At 45.0% G+C, this 19,886-nt stretch overlaps 1 protein-coding gene across 7 annotated transcripts in view; it reads right to left on the bottom strand.

Moving 5' to 3' along the window:
* Ltbp1 (latent transforming growth factor beta binding protein 1) overlaps window positions 1-19,886 on the bottom strand; it is a 399,391-nt gene that overhangs the window by 338,234 nt on the left and 41,271 nt on the right. For all 7 annotated transcript variants that reach the window (XM_006984834.4, XM_076558654.1, XM_076558656.1 and 4 more), the window contains exon 3: window positions 1,131-1,422. In XM_006984834.4, coding sequence (XP_006984896.1) covers window positions 1,131-1,422 — 292 coding nt within the window. The remainder of the gene's footprint in view (window positions 1-1,130; window positions 1,423-19,886) is intronic.

Here is a 19,886-nt window from a genome sequence, read left to right as displayed (position 1 = left end):
CAGAACACTAATCACCGTGTGGAAGTGCCATCTCCATGGGGGAAATGCCTTCTAAATTCCAAGCAAGTGACTTACAAACGAACGGAGGTCAAGTCCCTTTTTAAGTTGGGGGCTTCCTGTATTTGACATTCCTACACAAGGGACAAGTGGTCGCCACAGTAACTTCAGCATCCTATTAGCCATGTGTGGTTGCTCATTAAGAGGAGACAGTTAGACAAGGCCCCTCTCGGGGCCGTTTGTCACAAAAGTCACAGGAGGTCAGGGACCATTTTTCTTATCCCTGAGTTTACGTCGTGTTCAGTGCTCCCAAACAGCAAGAAGAAGAAGAAGGAAAAAAAAAAAGTTCCCATGAATAGAAAGCAACCTCATTCACTCAAACTGGGCTTGCATGGCCCCTGTGAGGCAGACACTGCGTGGTGTGCAGACTGGAAACACTTAACCTGAGCCTGAGAATTACCTCCCAATGACTCACTCTCCTATGCACAGCCAAATCCCTACCTCTTCCATTATCCTAAGAAACTACCTACGTGTTTCTCCTTGCAAATTACTGTTTCAGGACTCTGAGTCACCCCCACCCCACAAAAGAATTATTTTTAAGTTCTTTTTTTTTTAATTATTTTATTTTATGTGTTATGGGATTTTGCCTGCACATATGTCTGTGTAACATGGGCATACCTCGTGCCTGCAGAGGTCAGAAGAAGGCATTCGATTCCCTGGAACTGGAGGTAACAGACACTTGTAAGCCAACATGTTGGGTGCAGGGAATTGAACCCAAGTCCTCTGGCAGAGAAGCCAGTGCTCTAACTGATAAGCCATCTCTCCACACACCCCTCAAAAAAATAATCCTTAACTTATAACTCCACAATCAAACAACTATGTTTATTAGTCCATTCCGACCCTGACCCCTATAATCCTCACCCCACTATGGTTTGCACTTAGGGTAAAGTCACTCATCAAACCAAGTATCTTTAAGAGTCTTGATAACATGAGCCTCACATGGAAACTCTTGAGAAGGAGAAAGGATATCATTGTCTGAGATCTCTGCAAAGGTGCCAAGGAAAGTGGTTTAAAGCAGTGTGTTCAAGGGTAGCTAATGCGCATCTAGGCTAGGCGCAAGTTGAAACACTCACTGAGAATGTATCTGCTGGGAGAGTCCCACTGAAGGCTTCGGCTTGAGGGTCAAGGTCATCTGAGCCACTGGACTGACCCTTGGTAGAGTGTCTGCCTTCTTAGTTGAAGTATGCTTTGCTGCTTGCTCAGGAGGGACCCAAGAGGACCCATGATTCTGTCCTCCAAAGACCGGTGACGCGGTGTCCTGGGAAGCTGTGGTCTCGCAGGCTTTGCCCTTTGTCCCTGGCTTACACACACAGAGCTGAGGCCGGAGACACATCCCTCCATTCTGGCATGGCGGAACACAGCTTGCTGCAGAAGACAACAGAAGACACAGTTTTGAAGAAAAGCACAGTAGATGCTTCACTAGTTCTTCCAAAGGGTTAACAGTGCAATTGGATGTTCCCCTGAGAGAGTCATGATAATGATGATGGTGGTGGTGACAGCTGATACCCGTTAGTGGCCAACTATGTGACAGGTGCTTTTCATACATATATAAATGTGTGTGTGTGTGTGTGTGTGTGTGTGTGTGTGTGTGTGTGTGTGTTTATACACACACACATATATATACAGACTTAATCCCCAGAAACCGTTTTTAAGTAGATATTTTACTATGCCCATTTTATGGATAAAGGAACAAATGCAAAGGTTAAGTAGCTTAACAAAGATCAAACAATTGTTAGGAAACAGAAGAGTTAATAGTCAAACCCCATCAAGCTGACTCCAAAGGCATCATTCTTAACCACTGTATTATAACTGCCTTCCCAAAGTACGCCACAGATTTAAAAAAAAAAAAAAATTGTAAGAAAGCATCCTGTGATAGTTTGAATGAAATGGCCCCCATAGGCCTGTAGGGAGTGGTACTATGAGGAGGTGTGGCCTTGTTGGAGTAGGTGTGACCTCATTGCAAAAAGCGTGTCATTGGGGGTGTTCTTGGAGGTTTCAGATGTTCAAGCCAGGCCCAGTGTCTGTCTGTCTGTCTGTCTGTCTGTCTGTCTGTCTGTCTCTCTCTCTCTCTCTCTCTCTCTCTCTCTCTCTCTCTCTCTTTTTGCTGCCTGCTGATCTGGATACAGAACTCACAGCTACCTCTCCAGCACCATGTCTGCCTGCATGCCACCACGCTTCCCACCATGAAGATAATGGTCTAAACTTCTGAGCTATAAGCCAGACCCAATTAAATGTTTTCTTTTATAAGAGTTGCTGTGTCACACACCTTTAATCCTAGTACTCAGGAGACAGAGGCAGGCAGATCTCTGTGAATTCAAGGCCAGCCTGGTCTACAGAGCTAGTTCTAGGACAGCCAAGGCTACACAAGGAAATCCTATCTCGGGGGAAAAAAAATAGTTGATGTGGTCATGGTGTCTCTTCATAGCAATAGAAACCCTAATTAAGACACATCCTGTCACTGTTTTTAAGTTACACTCTGTGGCATGAATTTAAATTTAAATGTGTGTGTGTGCACGCGTGCGTGCGTGAGTGCGTGCGTGCGTGCGTGCGTGCGTGCGTGCGTGTGTGTGTGTGTGTGTGTGTGTGTGTGTTTGTGCAGCCATGGGTGTATGTATGGTGCATACCGTACATGTATGGTTGTGCATTCATATATGTACATGTGTATGTGAAAGCACATATGCCTATGGAGAACAGAGAGTTACGTTGGAATATCTTTCCCAATTGTTTTCCATTTTATTTGTGGGGGCGGGGTGGGCAATCTCTCCACTGAGCCTAGAAGTTGTCATTTTTGCCAGGCTGGTGCCAGCACACTCCAGAAACCCTCCCTGACCCCACTGTTCTGTGCTGGGGACAGTATTACAGAAGTTCATGACCACACCTAGCTTTTGGTGTGGAGGCTGGGGATCCAGATGCAGGTCTTTGTACTTGTACCCACTGAGCCATCTCATCTGGCCCTTAAATTTATGTTTAAATACCTTTGCCAGGATTTGACCAAAAAGATTCCCTAGCACCTGAGAAAAGGACTCTTCCGCACACTCCCAGGCTGTCAGAGCTTCCAGAGACTTAGTGGTCAGTCCAACTCACTCTTTTTACGTGAAGAAGAATAGCGACAAGGTTATTGGCTGGCTATCTGCCGGCTAATCTGTACCAACTTCTAGTGAGTGCTATGCCACCCCTAATGTCATACTGGGGTGCACTCAACAAGGAATAAGGTCTTCTTCCCCTGTCTGCTGGGGTGTCTGAACTCTGGATCACCCGGCATGTGACCCAGCAGAGTTACAAAGGTACCTGGGCCACAGGCAGGGTTAGTGGATCTGACCACAGGTGAGGTCCCTTGGGAGAACTGAGGTCACTGAAGTAACTGCAGTCACTACATGACGTCACAGGTTTCTGGCAAGCTCCCGTCGGAGCCTTCCGTATCTGTCGGAATTCATTTATCTGCTGCCCCTTTACTGATAATCTGCTTCAGACTTGAACTCTTCACCTTGAGATTACACTACCAAATTTCCTACCCAATTCAGCGCCTGCTCAGTTTAGTCCACTAAATGATTTTAAAAGAGATGAGAGACATTATGTCTTAGTTAGGGTCTCTATTGCTGCGATGAGACACCATGACCAAAAGCAAGTTGGGGAGGAAAGGGTTTACCTGGCTTACACTTCCAGACCACTATTCATCACTGAAGGAAGCCAGGAGCAGGAAGCTGGAGGCAGCGGCTGATGTAGAGGCCATGGAGGGGTGCTGCTTACTGGCTTGCTTCTCATGGCTTGCTCTGCCTGCTTTCTTCTAGAACCCAGGACGACCAGCCCAGGGAAGGCACCACCCACAATGGACTGGGCCCTGCCCAATCAATCACTAATTAAGAAAATGCCCTACAGGCTTGCTACGGCCCCATCTTATGGAGGCGTTTTCTCAATTGAGGCTCCTTCCTCTCAGATGACTCTAGTTTGTGTCAAGTTGACATAGAACTAGTCAGCACAATGAATCATAAGAGACTTGGTTATGAAAAACTGAATGATGAACATCTAACTCCCTGGAAACCTATTAGTTTTCCATAGGAAAAGATGGTTTTTCCATCTTGCTGTGATATGATTCCTATTAGTCATAACAAATTTTTTTTAAAAATGGTCCTTGAATATCAGAATATCAGGCACCATTTTTTTTTTTTTTTTTTTTTTTTTTGCAAAATACTTGAAGAGAAAAGAAAATTAGAGATGGAACCAGCTTTGTAGATGATATGACATCGGTTAACCTTGGCCAGGGAACTATGAATGTTTCAGAGCACTTGCTGCTAAATCTAAAGTGGTCCCCGAGAGCCCCCTCCTGTATTAGGCTTCTAGAATTCTAATTCAAAAGCTCTGCCCTTCCAGAGCTAAGGATGTCAATCCGTCAACATGTTCCTGACTAAGCAAACTTGGTAGCCGGACCTGAGATGCTGGGCCCCAAGGGTTTGCCAGGCCACTATTATGTATGGAATGTCACAGGGCTGAATGGGTTCCACCCAAGTGAACAGAAGCAGCCAGGAGCGAGTACTGGACTTTCCACTGGGTGCATCTGACAGAGATCAAGCCCTGGGCAGTTTCATATATGCATTATTCTCTTAATGCTATCAGTTAGGAGCAGGTATCAGTCTAACATATTTCCGTTCCTCCTTCCTCCCAAGGTATCCTGCAAATAGATACTACTCTGTCAGTCAGGCTACAAAACACAGCTTGCAGGAGCTGGCACCCAGGGAAAGGCCACGGATTGAAACCACCCAGCACTCCACTCAGTGTATCACAGGAACCTGTCTTCAGGAAAACATAAATGAATTGGAATGTAAAAGGGATGTGACTGCTTTTTTTTTTTTTTTCAAATTTTATATGTAATAAGAGTACAGGAAGGAGGTAATTTTAAAAAAAAAAAAACACTAATTAAAACATCTGGCTAGGGAGATGGTTCACTTGGTAACACACATGCCATGCAAGTGTAAAGACCTGAGTCCAGATCCCTTGAACCCATATTAAAATATTGGGCAGGGTGTTATGATCTCAGTACTGGTGAGGCAGAAACAGGAGGATCGCCTGGGTCTTACTGGCCAGCTAGTCTTGACAAACTGGTACGCTCCAGGTTCAGTGGGAGACAGTCTCAAAACAATGAGGTGGGGTGCAGTAGAGGAAAACATTCAACTTTGATTTCTAGCCTCAAATACATCTACACACGTGCATGTAAGAGTGTGTGCACACTTACATGTGTACTTACGCGCTCACACGCACACGGACTACATATACAAAGAAAACACAAAAATTTCAAAAAGAAATCCTATTAGAAGAAACAGAATATTCCATGCATTAGAATAAATGTCTCCAGAACTTCCCTTCTGCAATAAATTTTTGAAGAAGATCTATCAGTTGCCCTACCAAGGCTGGGGCAGGATCCCCGTGAAGCATTCGGCAGGGGTTGTCTTGAACTAAGACAGCAGGAACAGATGGCCCTAATGCCCAATACAAGCCCCCAAGGCCCTCATGTGTCAGGAAAATGCCAAACCCATGCTCTTTGGTCATGCTCTACAGAGCATTTTTTTCCTGTACCATTGAGACTGCATGCACAGTGTTGTTGTGGAATATTTATTTACTATAAAGTCTCTGCCTAAAACACCTTCTGATTGGTTTAATAAAGGAAACGGTCAATAGCTAGGCAGGAGAGAATAGGCAGGATTTCCAGGCAGAGAGAGGAAGAGGGGGAGGAATCTAGGCACGAGGATTTCACCAGCAGACTCGGAAAAGTCAGATGTGCCATACAGTGGAAAGGTAAAGAGCCATGTGGCAGAATATAGATTAAAAACAATCAGTTAATTAAGTTATAAGAGATAGTTGGAAACAAGTCTAAGCTAAAGGCCAAGCTTCCATAATAAATAATACATCTCTATGTCATTGTTTGGGGGTTGGCCATCCAAAGATAGTCGGACAAGAAAGCTTGATACATACACAGTGCTGCTCACACTTAAGGGAAAATGGCCTTGTTATGAGAATGCCTTCCCTGGCAAGAAATAAACCACCCATGTCTACCCGCTCCTAATATGGTTCCAACCACAAACGGATGATTATACAGATGTTCAACCTGGGAAACCAATGAGTTTGTTGGATTTACTTAGAGCATGGATGACTCAAGAGGCTCTGTTAGAAAGTCTTCATCCAGCATGGATGATGGCTTCTTCATTACTTTCTCCCAGCCTGTATACCCTGGCACCTTCAGAGATCCCAAGGGCACATGTGATTAGGGCAGAATTGCATGCAAATGGATGGGAGGAGTAGCTGGACCCTCAGGTGAGGGTCCAATGACCCTCCTTACCCCTCCCCCTTCTATAAGGGAACGTCAGCAAACCAGACCAGGGTGGTCTCTTGGAAGCAAGCATGTTTTGCTTGGGGTAGGGGGCAGCACTCTACAATGAGCAACAGCACTCTTGGGGAACTCTCTGGGCATACGCAGTCCTGCCTGGGTTGACAGGGACCGAAAATCTGAACCTGGAGCCTGGCATATTGTGACTAAGGTGACTAGTTCCAGCCTCACATGTGAGAACCACTGGCATGCAGCCTGTGGAAATTCTATACCAACAGCAAGGGTTTGTGTACTCACTGTGTACATCTGTGTGTGGTGAGTGTACCGGTGTGCTCACTCGTGTGTGTCTGTGTGCGGAAGCCAGAGGTTGACTATGTATGCCTCCCACTGCCGCTCTCCGCCTTATTTTTGAGACAGAGTCTCTCACTGAGCCTGGAGCTTGCCATCTTAGCCAGACTGGCAGGCCCGCAAGCCCCAGGGACCTGCTCTTCTCTGCCTCTCCCCAAAGTACAGCGTTATAAACAAGGACCCACTGCGTCCAACTTTTTTATGCAGGTTCAGGGGATCTGTCCACAGGTTCTTATATGGTGCAGCAAGTACTTTACCACTGAGTCACACTCAACCACAGGATCTCTAGTTCTTAAGTTGAAAGTTTATTATTTTCATACCATAACTGTTTTTACATCACTGAATTCTTCACTGTTATCAAAGCATTTGTTTTCTATTGTCCTCTTATTAGAGCTACGGTGTTGAGCTATGTGGACCACTATAATGTTAAGAAAATGAGGTTTTGCCGGGCGATGGTGATGCACGCCTTTAATCCCAGCACTTGGGAGGTAGAAGCAGGCGGATCTCTGTGAGTTCGAGGCCAGCCTGGGCTACCAAGTGAGTTCTAGGAAAGGTGCAAAGCTCCACAGAGAAACCCTGTCTCGAAAAACCAAAAAGAAAGAAAGAAAGAAAGAAAGAAAGAAAGAAAGAAAGAAAGAAAGAAAGAAAGAAAGAAAGGAAGGAAGGAAGGAAGGAAGGAAGGAAGGAAGGAAGGAAGAAAGGAAGGAAGAAAGAAAGAAAGTGCTCTGAAGAGTTACACAGAAAGGGAAGGATAAACCCCCTAATGGTGGATAAAGTAGATGACCCTATAAAAGACTTCTGCTCAAAACTCAAGAAAGCATAGAGTTTGCCTCTACTTCAGAAAAAAAAAAGGGGGGGGGGTGTTTTACAGTTTCTAAAGCCAGGCATGTGATGCATGCCTTCATCCCAAAACTCAGGACACAGAAGTCCCGCTGGTTGTAGGTGAGCCCAGGGTACAGAATGAGACCTTCTTCTGTGGTGGAACAAGCCTTAGAAGGCTGGATGCAAGAGATTAACTGTCCGCTGGGCCATGCTGGACAAACAAGAACACAGGACTGATTCCTGAGGGGAGAGATGCATGCAACTGTCAGAGACCTCCTGCAGGTATCACTCTAAGAACACGGCATGGGGAGGAGAACCACAGAGCATGAGAGCCCACCTCAGGAGGTGGAGTGGCTGGAATGCACAGAGCATTCCAGAGAAAGGGGAACCTTAGGGACCTGCAAATGGATCTCCATCTGTCACCTGATACCAAGTCACCAGACACAAGGTAAGACCAGAGAACAACCACATCAAGACCTGGACATGGTAACAAACGTCCAGATCTCCTCTAGGATGCAGATCGATTTCTGTGGTGCTGGAGTCAGGACAGGAAGTCAAAACCCAGAATTAAACTCTTTGAAAAGGACAGTATAAGGTGAGGTAAAAAAAGAGGATTACCACATGTTCACAGCAAGCCCATATTAAGATCAATCCATGTGAGCCTATTAATGGGTAATAGGGATTTATTAAGATATAAATCAAGAAAATACACTCACAAATACAGAACAGAGTAGACAGCTGAAGTCATCCTCTGATCTGACCGGGAGTGAATCCACCTCGCAGGCAGGAGCAGGGAGAAGGGGCCTGTGACCTTTCTCCCTCTCCTTTTAAGAGGTCACATGCAACGGCAGGAAGCACCGCCCCCTTCAGGCCCTATAGACCAAGGTCATGAGCGAAGCAAATACCACTACAATCCTAGGCTGTATAGCAAGTTTTGGGCTAGCCTGGACTATAAAGTAAGACCCTGTTAAAAGAGGGAGCTAGGAGGGGGAGTTGAGAAATAATCAGTATCTCAAGATAAGAAGAGACAAGAGGGGAGGGGAATGGGAGGAGGGATGAAAGGGGAAACCATGGTTGGTATGTAAAATGAATGAAAATTTTTTAAGAATTAATGAAAAAAATTAAAAAGAATAAACAAGAGTAGTGCCCACAGGAAAATGAAAACACGCTCCAATTAAACTTAGACGCAAAATACCTAAGTGAATTGTTGATAGACCAAATAAGTCAGTCTTTCAGAAGCAGAAAAGTAAGTGGAATTAGTTCTAGAAACATAAGGAAGGCCCTACTGTTAGCAGACCAAACAATGTAATTCCCCATGTTTAAAAAAAAAAAAAGATGAGAATTTAACTCAAGGAATGCAGAAAAGCTTCCAGTAAAATCCATGACTTACTCATAACAACAAATAAAAACTGCTTGCCAACCCTGAATACACAGGGATTTCCTTATTCTGCTAAGCGGTATCTACAGCAAATCCTACAAACAACATACCAAGATCCCCAGCAAATATTGCAAGCACACTGCAGAAACATTCCTGTCAATGCTGGAAACAAGCCTAAAAGCTCATAATAATCTCTAACCGGGCCCAGGCAACATGACGAAGCAAAAAACAGAAAAAGGTCTATATTATGCCAGAAAACAAGAAACCAATTTATCAATTTTCGTAGTTTCTCTAGTTTTACGTATACAAATCACTGGAAAATCTACAAACTATCATAACTGATGAGAAAGATCCAGAAGAGCTGAGTGTAGTGTCTCTCCCTATCACTCTCCACCACTTTATACCTTTGAGGCAGGGTCTCTCACTGAACCTGAAGTTCGCCATTTCTACTAGGCTGCTGGCCACCAAGCTCCCAGGGTCCACGTGTCTCCACTCTCCAGCTCTGTGGTTCCAGGCACACAAGGCCATGCCTGGCTATTACAGGGACACTGAGAATTTGAACTAAGGTCTTCACACTTGTCAAGCAAGAAATTCTTACTCACTGAGCCATCCTCAACCCCAGGATGCTACTTTATAATATTGTTTTTAATTGCACGATCATGTTGTAACTTGCCAATTAAATTTTAAGATAACACCATGTGCTTTTATGGATGCATGTACACATGCTAGACTTGTGTCCAACCTGCAGGCCATATGCAACCATCATGCAGCCCAACACAAAATTTTGAACTTACTTAAAACAGTCTGGGACTGGTTTTGCAATTTTTGTTTACTTTTGTAATGCCAGAGTATAAACATTGTGGATGACAACGTCGTATTTCAATGTCAAAAGGTTGGACACGCCTGGTTAGCATCACACTAAGTTAATGACATTATCCTCTCTGGGAAGGAAGAGAAATAATACCAGAGGAAAAGATATTTCACTTTATGGAAAATTATTCTTATAGTTTTGTTTCGCTTCATTTGTTGTTTTGTTCTTTGGAGATAGGGTCTTGCAATATAGCCCAAGATGGCGAGGAACTCATGTTCCTCCAGCCTTAGCCTGCTGAGTGCTGACATTACAGATGTGTATCATCATTACAGATGTGTATAACACCTGCCTCAATTTTTTTTTCTTAAAAAATAAAAGATGAGGAGCTGGAGCAATGGCCTAGTGGTTTAGAGCACATACTATTATTATCGAGGACCAGAGTTCAGTTCCCAACACATACATCAGGCAACTATCAACCACCTGTAACTTTAGTTACAGAGGGTCTAACACCTCTTCTGTCCTCCAAGATTCCTGCACTCAAGTGTATACACTAATTCACATACACACATACACATAATTAAAGTGAAAGATGAGTATCAAATATAATAAACAGATATGCATTGACCTTGGGTAACAGGTGTGTAGATGTTCGCTGTTAACCCTTTTATTTTTTTTTCGACTTTTCAAAAATTCAGTGCTTTAATTATCAAACAAAAGCAAAGTGATGGAGTAATAATATAATGGGGTCTCTCACAGCTGGCAGAAATTGCCACCATTTGACAAAATGAACTCATGACTTGCACAATATCACCATTGCCAAGAACTGGGTGAGCCGGGTGGGCTACAAAAGTTCCTCCATCCTTACCTCCCAGGCTGGCCTCGCAAAACCACATTTGTCATTTGAATCAGTCACAACTGGATCAATGCTCCATTTTGGGCCCAAATGGTAAACAGTTTCAAATTTCTCTCCAACGGCAGCTACTCCGGGTTGACAAAGCTAATCCTAAAGTTCTCTCAAAGTTCAGTGGCTATATTTTTAGGAAGCGACCCATGCCCTGAAGCCCAACCTCCTGTGCTTTTTTTTTTTTTTCATCTAAAAGCACAGCCCTTGGTGATATTTAAAGCCTGTCCCAGCCCACACAGCTCCTGCCCCTTGCCTTTGGCTCCCAACGAGTTGCGAGTTGCGGCATGTCTGCCGCCTGTGTCCTAGGGAGAAATGTGAGCTGAGCTGTGTCTTCAGTGATCTAAGACAGCAGGTGAGAAGTTGCTCCCTGTGTGGCTTCGGGGGCCCTGCCCAGCTGCCCTTTGAAGTTATTCAATACGAAGGAATCTAAGAAGCCTAGAATGAGGTCACAAGTTGAAGACGGAGCTAATTTCTCTGATACCCAAACCCAAATAAATAATGTGACTTCCTTGTAAACAGTCCTGGGTCTGCCTCCTTCTCCATCCCTGCAGAGAAAAATAATAGCATCATAACCTCCCAGCGCCTGTTCCAGCCAGTTGTCTGCAACCGTGAAGAGAACTGAATTTTCTAGAGGGAGGAGCCAGCTTTCATCATGTACCAATACACCGAGTTGACCTTTCGGAGTTTTCATCAATGTGAAAAAATCCGTTTGAAATACACGAGGTTGTGTGTATGTGTTTGTCTGGCTTCTCAGCAGTATGTCTGCTGTCCTTGTCCCCACCTCTCTCTAAATCTGACTGTCACATCTCATAGACCTTCTTGACATTGAACACTCACATGGCCTGATGTTCTCAGCAGCAAAGCTTCACATAGGTTCAAGTAGGTGGTTGAATCACGTGGAACTCAGGTGGCCAAGGCGGCACCCAGAATCTCAGGGCCTTTCTCAGGAGTTGGATACCTTTACGCCCCTCAGCAGCCTCCAAGTGTGGGAGAGGCTTCAGGTTCTCTCCCCTGAGCTCAGAAGGAGTGTAGATTGCCATGTGATTTAATTTAAAACGAGTGGTTAGTTGGGCCCAACTCATGCCTCCTGATGCCACCAATAACTGCAAAAATCACCCACAGAAAATAACAAAGTAAGTCATGTTGCATAATGAAAAACAATGCACTTAGCTGGGCTGTTCCTAGTCTTACCAATGCTGTTTTATGAAGTTGTTTGTTTGTTTGTTTGTTTTTAAGTTACAGGTGCTCAGTGGGTGGGTGGGGGGGGGTTAAAGTCTACGGTTTAGACTCTACAGACTCTTGCTAATTAAAAAATAGCAAAAAGAGAGAAAATAAAGCAGAAAAAAATCAGAAAATACCATTAGAAAAAAAAATAGTGTTATCTTTAATGAAGTTAGACCAAAATCATTTCTTTAAAAAAAGAAAGACCCATGCTTGGAGGCTTTTAATCCCAGCACGGAGGGGATGGAGGCAGGTGGATCTCTGAGTTCAGTCTCCTTCCGGAGTTTGATGCCTTCATGTAACTTAGCAGTCCTCATGTGTCCAGCACCCTGGGAGCTATGCTACAGAAGGCTTTGGTTCTCTTCAAGGCAGGTAGATCTCTGCGCATTTGAGGACAGCCTGGTCTACCACAGCCAGTTCCAGGCCAGCCAGAGCTACACAGTGAGACATTACTGGAAAGAAAGAAGGAAGGAAAAGGAAGGAAGGAAAAAAGGAAGGAAAAGGAAGGAAGGAAGGAAGGAAGGAAGGAAGGAAGGAAGGAAGGAAGGAAGGAAGGAAGGAAGGAAGGAAGGAAGGAAAGAAGGAAGAATAATCAAGACAATGGGGGAAATTCAAACAAACCTGTGGGTACTGTTCAAATCAATGACACCATCCAAAGAAGTTCAAACAAAGCAGGGAGGAATACTGTGACTACTTAGTTTTTTAGGCAGACATGTAAACTATCAGCAAGGGTTGCTGTTGTGAGAGGAAACTGTCTTTTCCTCTAATGTGTGTGTTTGCGGACGGAAGCTTGTGTGTGCATGGGTGCATACATGAGTGTCAGCCCCAGACACCTTCCTTGAACTTGTGTCTGCATGGGTGCATACATGAGTGTCAGGCCCAGCCACCTTCCTTGAACTCCTTGATCATTCTCTACTTTCTTTTCCTTTGAAGCAAGGTTTTCTCTATGTAGCCCTGGCCGTCCTGGAACTCACTCTGTAGACCAGGCTGGCCTCAAACTCAGAAATTCGCCTGCCTCTGCCTCCCGAGTGCTAGGGTTAAAGGCCTGAGCCACCACCTTGCGGCTATCTCCACCTTATTTTTTGGAGACAAGTTCTTTCACTGAACCTCGAGCTCATCCATTAGGCCAGGCTGGCTGGCCAACGAGCTCCAGGGATCCAGCTGTCTGGGTTGTCCCCACCCCGTACTCCTGCACTGGGATTGTAGACCTATGCCATTGTACCCAGCTTTTACTTGAGAGCTGGGACTCCAAACTCAGTTCCTCATGCTTATAAAGCAGGCGCTTAACGGGTGAGTCATCTCTCTTTTCCTGGCAGACGCATTAGAAAACAAGTTAACAGCCTAATTTATTGACATGTACCCTAACAATGTAAAAAAAATTACTATGTCCATGCATATGTCCTGGTATCCTCAGCAGTGTTATTCCCACCAACCAAAATTTCAAAGGAATTGTAAAAGGTTGGGCAAAGCACAGTTGGCATAGAGCCACTCAAAATCAGAAATATAAAGTGATGCAAATTTCCAAAGCGTTGGGAAATACTAGTGTGAGTTAGAATGGTGTGATTTCATGATTCACTCAGTCACTTCTTGACACCTCCAAGTTAATCTCATTGGCCAGAGGGACTCTCTCTGCAACTGAGTCCTTAATCCCTTGGCAGGCAATCTCAGTACAGACGAGCGCTCTATCCCCAAAACTCCAAAAGCTTAGAGGCTCTAAAATCCCTAACTGTTAAAGCACCAACACGACCACATGGAGAAAACTCTACATCTGATACCTTACGATGGGTCAAAGCAGGGGTGTACGAAAAATATCGTAGAGTACAACTTTCAGGCAATGTTTATAATGGGAACATGAACCTTCAGCAGATCTCATCCTCAGGTGAGTCCAACCCGGAAGATACTTCATTCTGCATATGCAGATATAACAAAATCCAGAAGGAAAAAAAAATCCAAATGCAAGCATTTTGGATCAGGGCCACTCAACCTGAACGTCAACTAGCCAAAAAGCCTTCTTTGGAGTCCACTCTTGTGACAAAACGGCTGAGTGTCAGTCGGACAGCCCCGGAGTTTCGGTCACAGGCGGCTGATTCAAGGAAGGCGTGGGGCCACGCTGAAACCAATCCAACTGTACTGTCCAGAAATGTCACCTGCCCACACTGCAGGCGGCCATTCTCAGTTGTTCTAGCTCTGAGGGCTGCCCGGTTTATGAGTCACTCTTTGCTCAAAGAAGCAAAGATTAAACCCATCTGAGGTTTTTCCTTTTACCATTAATAGAATGAATTTATTTTGTGCTTTCATGGTAGTCAATGCCAGTAGGTAGCTGGTAAATGCAAGCTCCTGGCAATCTTGGTGTTGACAGACTTCAACTATGATGCGCATAGAAATCATTCTAGAGGATGTCTAATGAGAAGACAACATATTCTTAAATAATCTTGAGGCTTGTTTTAAATACCATCCATGTGAGTCTGAACATTGAGGCCCTCCTCGGTGCTAGCTTTAAGCCACGAACTTTGGGTAAAGAGCTGGAGAATTTTTTCCAGAAAATCAGAGTCCAATATGTAATACACACACACCCCCCAAAAAAACCTTTTTAATCATTATGTGGAGCCAGAAAATAAGAGTGCTTGCTGCTCTTGCAGAGGACCCAAGTTTGGTTTCCAACATCCATGTAAGGCAGCTCACAGGTGCCTGGGATTCCAGCTCCAAGGGATCCAACACCCTCTTCTGGCTTCTGCAGGTACCAACACACGCATGGCATACACAAACCCATCTATGCAAGAGGCCCCTAATTAGGCAACAGATCAATATCTGTGAATGTGTCTATTACGATAATAATGGATGCTGACCAGGGACATGGCTCAGTGGCTAAGAGTGCTTCCTATGCAAGCAGGACAATCCGAGTCAAATCACCACTACCCACACAAAAATCTGGGTGTGGTCCTACATGCCTGTAACCCCAAAGCAAGACGAGGGGCAAAGACTAGAGTGTTGGGGGATCTTGCTGGCCACAAACCTAGACCCAGGTCCAATGAGAAACCCTGTCTGAAGGGATACAGTGATACAGCAGAATTCCCAATGTCCTCTCTGGCCTCCACATGCATGTGCACGTACACACACACACACACACACACACACACACACACACACACACTTTAATTAAAACATAAAAGAGATCATCATAAAAGAGAAAGATACAAGGAATTCTTAGAGGGAGAGAGCCAATGACCAAAAGAAAATCTAAAAGTTTGACTTGCCCTGCATAAACTCAGCTACTAGTGAGAAGGCAGGATGCTATACATCAGATAATGAAGAAATGGCCTCTTCCCCCAGCTCCATACCTTTTGTCAAGTCTGACCTGTCCCTTCAACAAAACGCTGGGCAAGAACTTTGCACTCTGTGGCACTGGACACCGTCACACACCCCAGAGATAGAACCGGAAACAGGCAAGCGTACCCCTTACTGCCCAGGCTAGATAGCCAACAAGGAGTCTAGCCAACTCTGACAACCAAAGAGAGCAGTGTGCAATCCGGAGGGCATTTCCAGGAGATTCATGGAGTTAGAAACGAGCACTCCGAGACCGTGAACTTAGGACATGAACAAGGAGAGACTACAGCTGGCCTCTTGCGGCCTCAGTCCTCAGCTTGTAGCCGGCCAGCTTTGCCGGCCATCTTTTCCCTATGTTGTCACGTGATCTCCCCTTGGCATCTCTGTCTAAATTTCCTCTTAGGAAGACACCATTAACACCGCATCATCGAGGTCTGCCCTATTCACTTCTCCTTCACTAAGGACCTCTTTAAAGACCGTGTTCCAAATGCAGTCTTCCCTGCGGTCCTGGTATGGACATGAGTGCATCCTCCAAAGGTTCTCCTCGTTGTGAGGAGATGTTCAGATGTAGTAGAGCCTTCAGGAAGTGGAGGGTGGGTGGACGGTACTAAGCCAATGGGGGCACTGCCCGGAGAAGAGGTGAAGTAATCATCTAGGGATCCCAGGTAGTTCCCACAGAGTGGGGTGTTCAACTCCTGGTGACCCTCTGGCTTTCTGTCTGACTTGGGACCCCCCCTTTCACCCTTGCTCCCATCAAGAGGTCTTCACAGAGGAGGAACAAATGGGACCACCCAACCTTGGACTTCCCAGCCTCCAGAATTATGAACTAAATAAACATTTTTTTTATAGTCTACCCATCCTCTGGCATTTTGTTATGGCAATAAAAAAAAAAAAAGACTAATGTAGACTTTAACACGTGAATCCGGGGGGAGGAAGAATTCAACCTATCACATGTACCATCACCATGGTGATTTAACACTACTCTGTGTGTTCTGGTCAACTACATAACATGTAAAAGAGAAATGTGTCGTGAGAGACACCCACTGCTACAGTTTTAGGATCAAACCCTAAAACAAACATCCTACTGAACTGCATCATTCCTAATGTAGGAGATCTTATGATGTTCAAATGCGCCCATTGCAGTATCGCAATCAACGTGGCAGCAAAATTTGCAAACATTTGCCCGGGCGGTGGTGGCGCACGCCTTTAATCCCAGCACTCGGGAGGCAGAGCCAGGCCGATCTCTGTGAGTTTGAGGCCAGCCTGGGCTACCATGTGAGCTCCAGGAAAGGTGCAAAGCTACACAGAGAAACCCTGTCTTGAAAAAAGGAAAAAAAAAATTGCAAACATTCTACTCATAGAACACATAGAGAGCAGATAAGAATCCTGGAATGTGATACAGTCATTAAAAGCAATGTTTAAGAACTTCCATTGACATGAAACAGCTTATGGTGTCTTGCCAACTTTGTTTTGAAGTTCCTACCTTTTCTGAACCTCCTGCCAATCAGGCTTATACCTCCGCCTCCCTGCTGAACCTGATCTTGTCAGGCTGCCAAATCCCGGGTAGTCCCCTCCCTTCTTGGCCTCAGCAGTTCTGGCTATGGTAGATCTGTTCCTCATCCTCAACACTTCCCTCCTTTTACCACTGAGATGCCACAATGGTCACCTTTCTCCCCACCTTCCCGGCGGATCCGTCCCAGACTCCTCCAGCTCCTTTCTCTTCCCATCCTCTATCTGTGTTACAATTTCCCATGCTGCCTTTCTCCATGGACACCTTTCCTAGTGATCTCACTTAGAACCATAGCTTTAATTTCCGTTAAGACTTTCCCCCAAGTTAGATGATGGACTCTGTCCTCTCGTTTAAACTTCAGACTTCCGTGTCTAGCTGTCACCTCCATGCATACAGGAGGAGCTTCTCAAACTTAGCATACATTGTGTCTCCTTTCTCCACTCCAAACTTTAACAAGATCTGCTTCCTGGCATCCATCTTCCTGAACAGCCCCACTCTCCACTCACACATATTCATACACTCACACACTCACACACATTCACACACACATGCACAGATACGTACACATAGACACCAGCCCAGTGTGTCCACGTGTTAGAGCCACCATAACAACCTCCCACCAACCAGGTAGCTTAAGCAACAGAAGCACACTGCCACACAGTCCTAGAGGCCACAATCAAGATCAAGGTATCCGAGGGCCTGGTCTCCGCTGATGTCTGGGAGAAAGACTATTCCATTTCTCTCTTCCAGTTTCTGGCAAATGGGCATTCCTGGGCTTGCAGATGGTATTATTCTCACCTCCATACGTCTTTCCTCTATTTGTTGCTATACTTACATGCTGTGGGATGGTCTTTCTGTACACTGTGAATATGTGTTGCTACTATTGGTTAATGAAGAAGCTGTTTTGGCCTATGGCAAGGCAGGATAAGAACCAGGTGGGAATTCCAAGAGAGATACAGGGAGAAGAAGGGCAGAGTCTGGCAGGCACCATCCAGCCGCCCAAGGAGCAATAAGATGCCAGCAGACCGGTAATGCCATGGCCACGTGGCAACACACAGATTAATAGAAATGGATTGAATTGAGTTGTAAGAGCTAGTTAATGATAAGCCTGACCCATAGGCCAAACAGTTTGTAATTAATATAAACCTCTGTGTGTTTACTTGGGATCCAGCAGCTGCGGGACACAGGATAACTTCCGGCTACACTTACATATCTTCTTTTTTTAAGGGCTTAGTCGCACTGGGTTAGCCCCACCCACAACATTCCCTGGCATGCAGGCTAGCATGACCCCATTTTAGCTAACTACACCTGCATTGACCCTAGGTCTAGAGACAACGATCCTTAGCCAAGGTACTGGGGGTCAGGGGTTCAATATATGAAGGGAGTAACATTTTAACTGCCTCCCACAAACCCCTTCTCTGGCAGCCTTGTCCCCTATTTCTAGTCTCCTGAGGAGAGCAGGGGAGGCACGTTCAACCCAAACCAGATGACATTCTCTGCTCTGAGTCCTCTTGTGAAATGCAACCACAGCATGCCAGCTTGGTCAGCTTCTCCCCAAGTCATCACGGCCGTCACATCGGCTCCCACGCCAGGTCCCAGGCCCCGAGCTTGCTTTGATGCAATGTTCTTGCACCGAGCTGCTCCTGCACCTGGGACGTCCCTCGCTAGATCACGCACAGGTTGCTGGTGCCACTCGGCTCTTCTCCAAAACATCAACTCTCTGCCTTTATTGTCTCTGACACTGTCCCATTTTTAGCTAGCCGCCCTCCGAGATGAAGGTCCACAGGAAGGGAGAAATAGTGGGTGCGTTTACCCTTGTTCGGGCAACAGCATCTGCTAGAATGACCATCCAAACCACCGATGAAGAATGAGTCCATGGATACAGGTGGAAAGAAAATATACTCAAATGTTACCATGAATGATTTACCTATGATGGCAAAATTATATCATTTATTAACTTTTGCGTAAGTTATATTACACTTTGCAGACTTCCTAATGGTCTGTTCTTACTGTTACAGTCCAGCAAGAGTCAACATTCCATTTTCAAAAAAGAAACATTAGCTGGCTTAAAAGGCCAGTTTAAACGCACTTCAAGTTTTAAGACTGTAACTTACGTAACATAAACAATGTAGGAGAGAGGACACCATACACTAGACTTTCCAATAACTATGCTATATTGAGACACAGTATTTTAACTCTAAAAGTAACTCTTCACCTACTATGATAGGTTAGTAAACCTGGTATGATCTGTATGTTTAATTTATTCAGAAAGCAGGCTTCTTTTTATATATTTACTTATGTAGCATGAGTGTTCACGTGTGTGTTTGTGTACGCACACACATGTGCACTCAAGTATGCCAGAACACATGTGTGAATTTCAGAGGAAAACTTGTTGGAATAATAGGTTCTCTCCTTCCACCACGTGGGTCCTAAAGATTAAATTCAGCTATCAGGCTTAACAGCAAATGCCACTGAGCCATTCACTGGCCCTGAAGAGCTGGCTTCTTTTATTTTCATCAACCAAAATAGTTAAACTAGACAGGCCTTTTTAATTTTTTTTTAAATCAGAGCAAAAAACAATAAGCTTTGCGGCTGGGCAGTGGTGACACACACCTTTAATCCCAGCACTCGGGAGGCAGAGCCAAGTGGATCTCTGTGAGTTCGTGGCCAGCCTAGGCTACAGAGTGAGTTTCAGAAAAGGCACAAAACTACACAGAGAAACCCTGTCCAAAAAAAAAAAAGCTTTGTAAGACAACTTGAGAATTAAATCTCTCAAACTTGTTTTAAGATAAAGTGAGGAAAAACTATGATCGAAAATAAAATGTAACTTATTCTGATTAGGGAGGGTCATAGTGGTTAAAAGCCATATTCCACAGAAGCCAGCCAGCCAGCCAACACAGACTGGAGCATGTGGCCTGTCTCTATATTCTTTGTGCCTCTGTTCTTTCATCTATAAAATGGGGAGGATAAAATAAGAGATTCTATGTAGCTTCGTTAACGTATGCAAAGCACTTAGGATAATCCCTGACTCGGGGCAGCACCAGGCAGGTGTCAGTCATTATGCCCCACCCCCCAGCCCATCCCACCCACACCCCAGCACAGCTTGTGAGGGAGAGCTAGAGAGACAGGCTTTAATTTCAACCACTGGAATTTTACACTAACCTAAAACAGGCTTCCTCACTGAATCAAACACAC

This window comes from Peromyscus maniculatus, chromosome 22 (genome assembly GCF_049852395.1).
Source record: "Peromyscus maniculatus bairdii isolate BWxNUB_F1_BW_parent chromosome 22, HU_Pman_BW_mat_3.1, whole genome shotgun sequence".
Lineage (NCBI taxonomy): Eukaryota > Metazoa > Chordata > Mammalia > Rodentia > Cricetidae > Peromyscus > Peromyscus maniculatus.
This window is presented reverse-complemented; position numbering and strand designations above follow the sequence as displayed.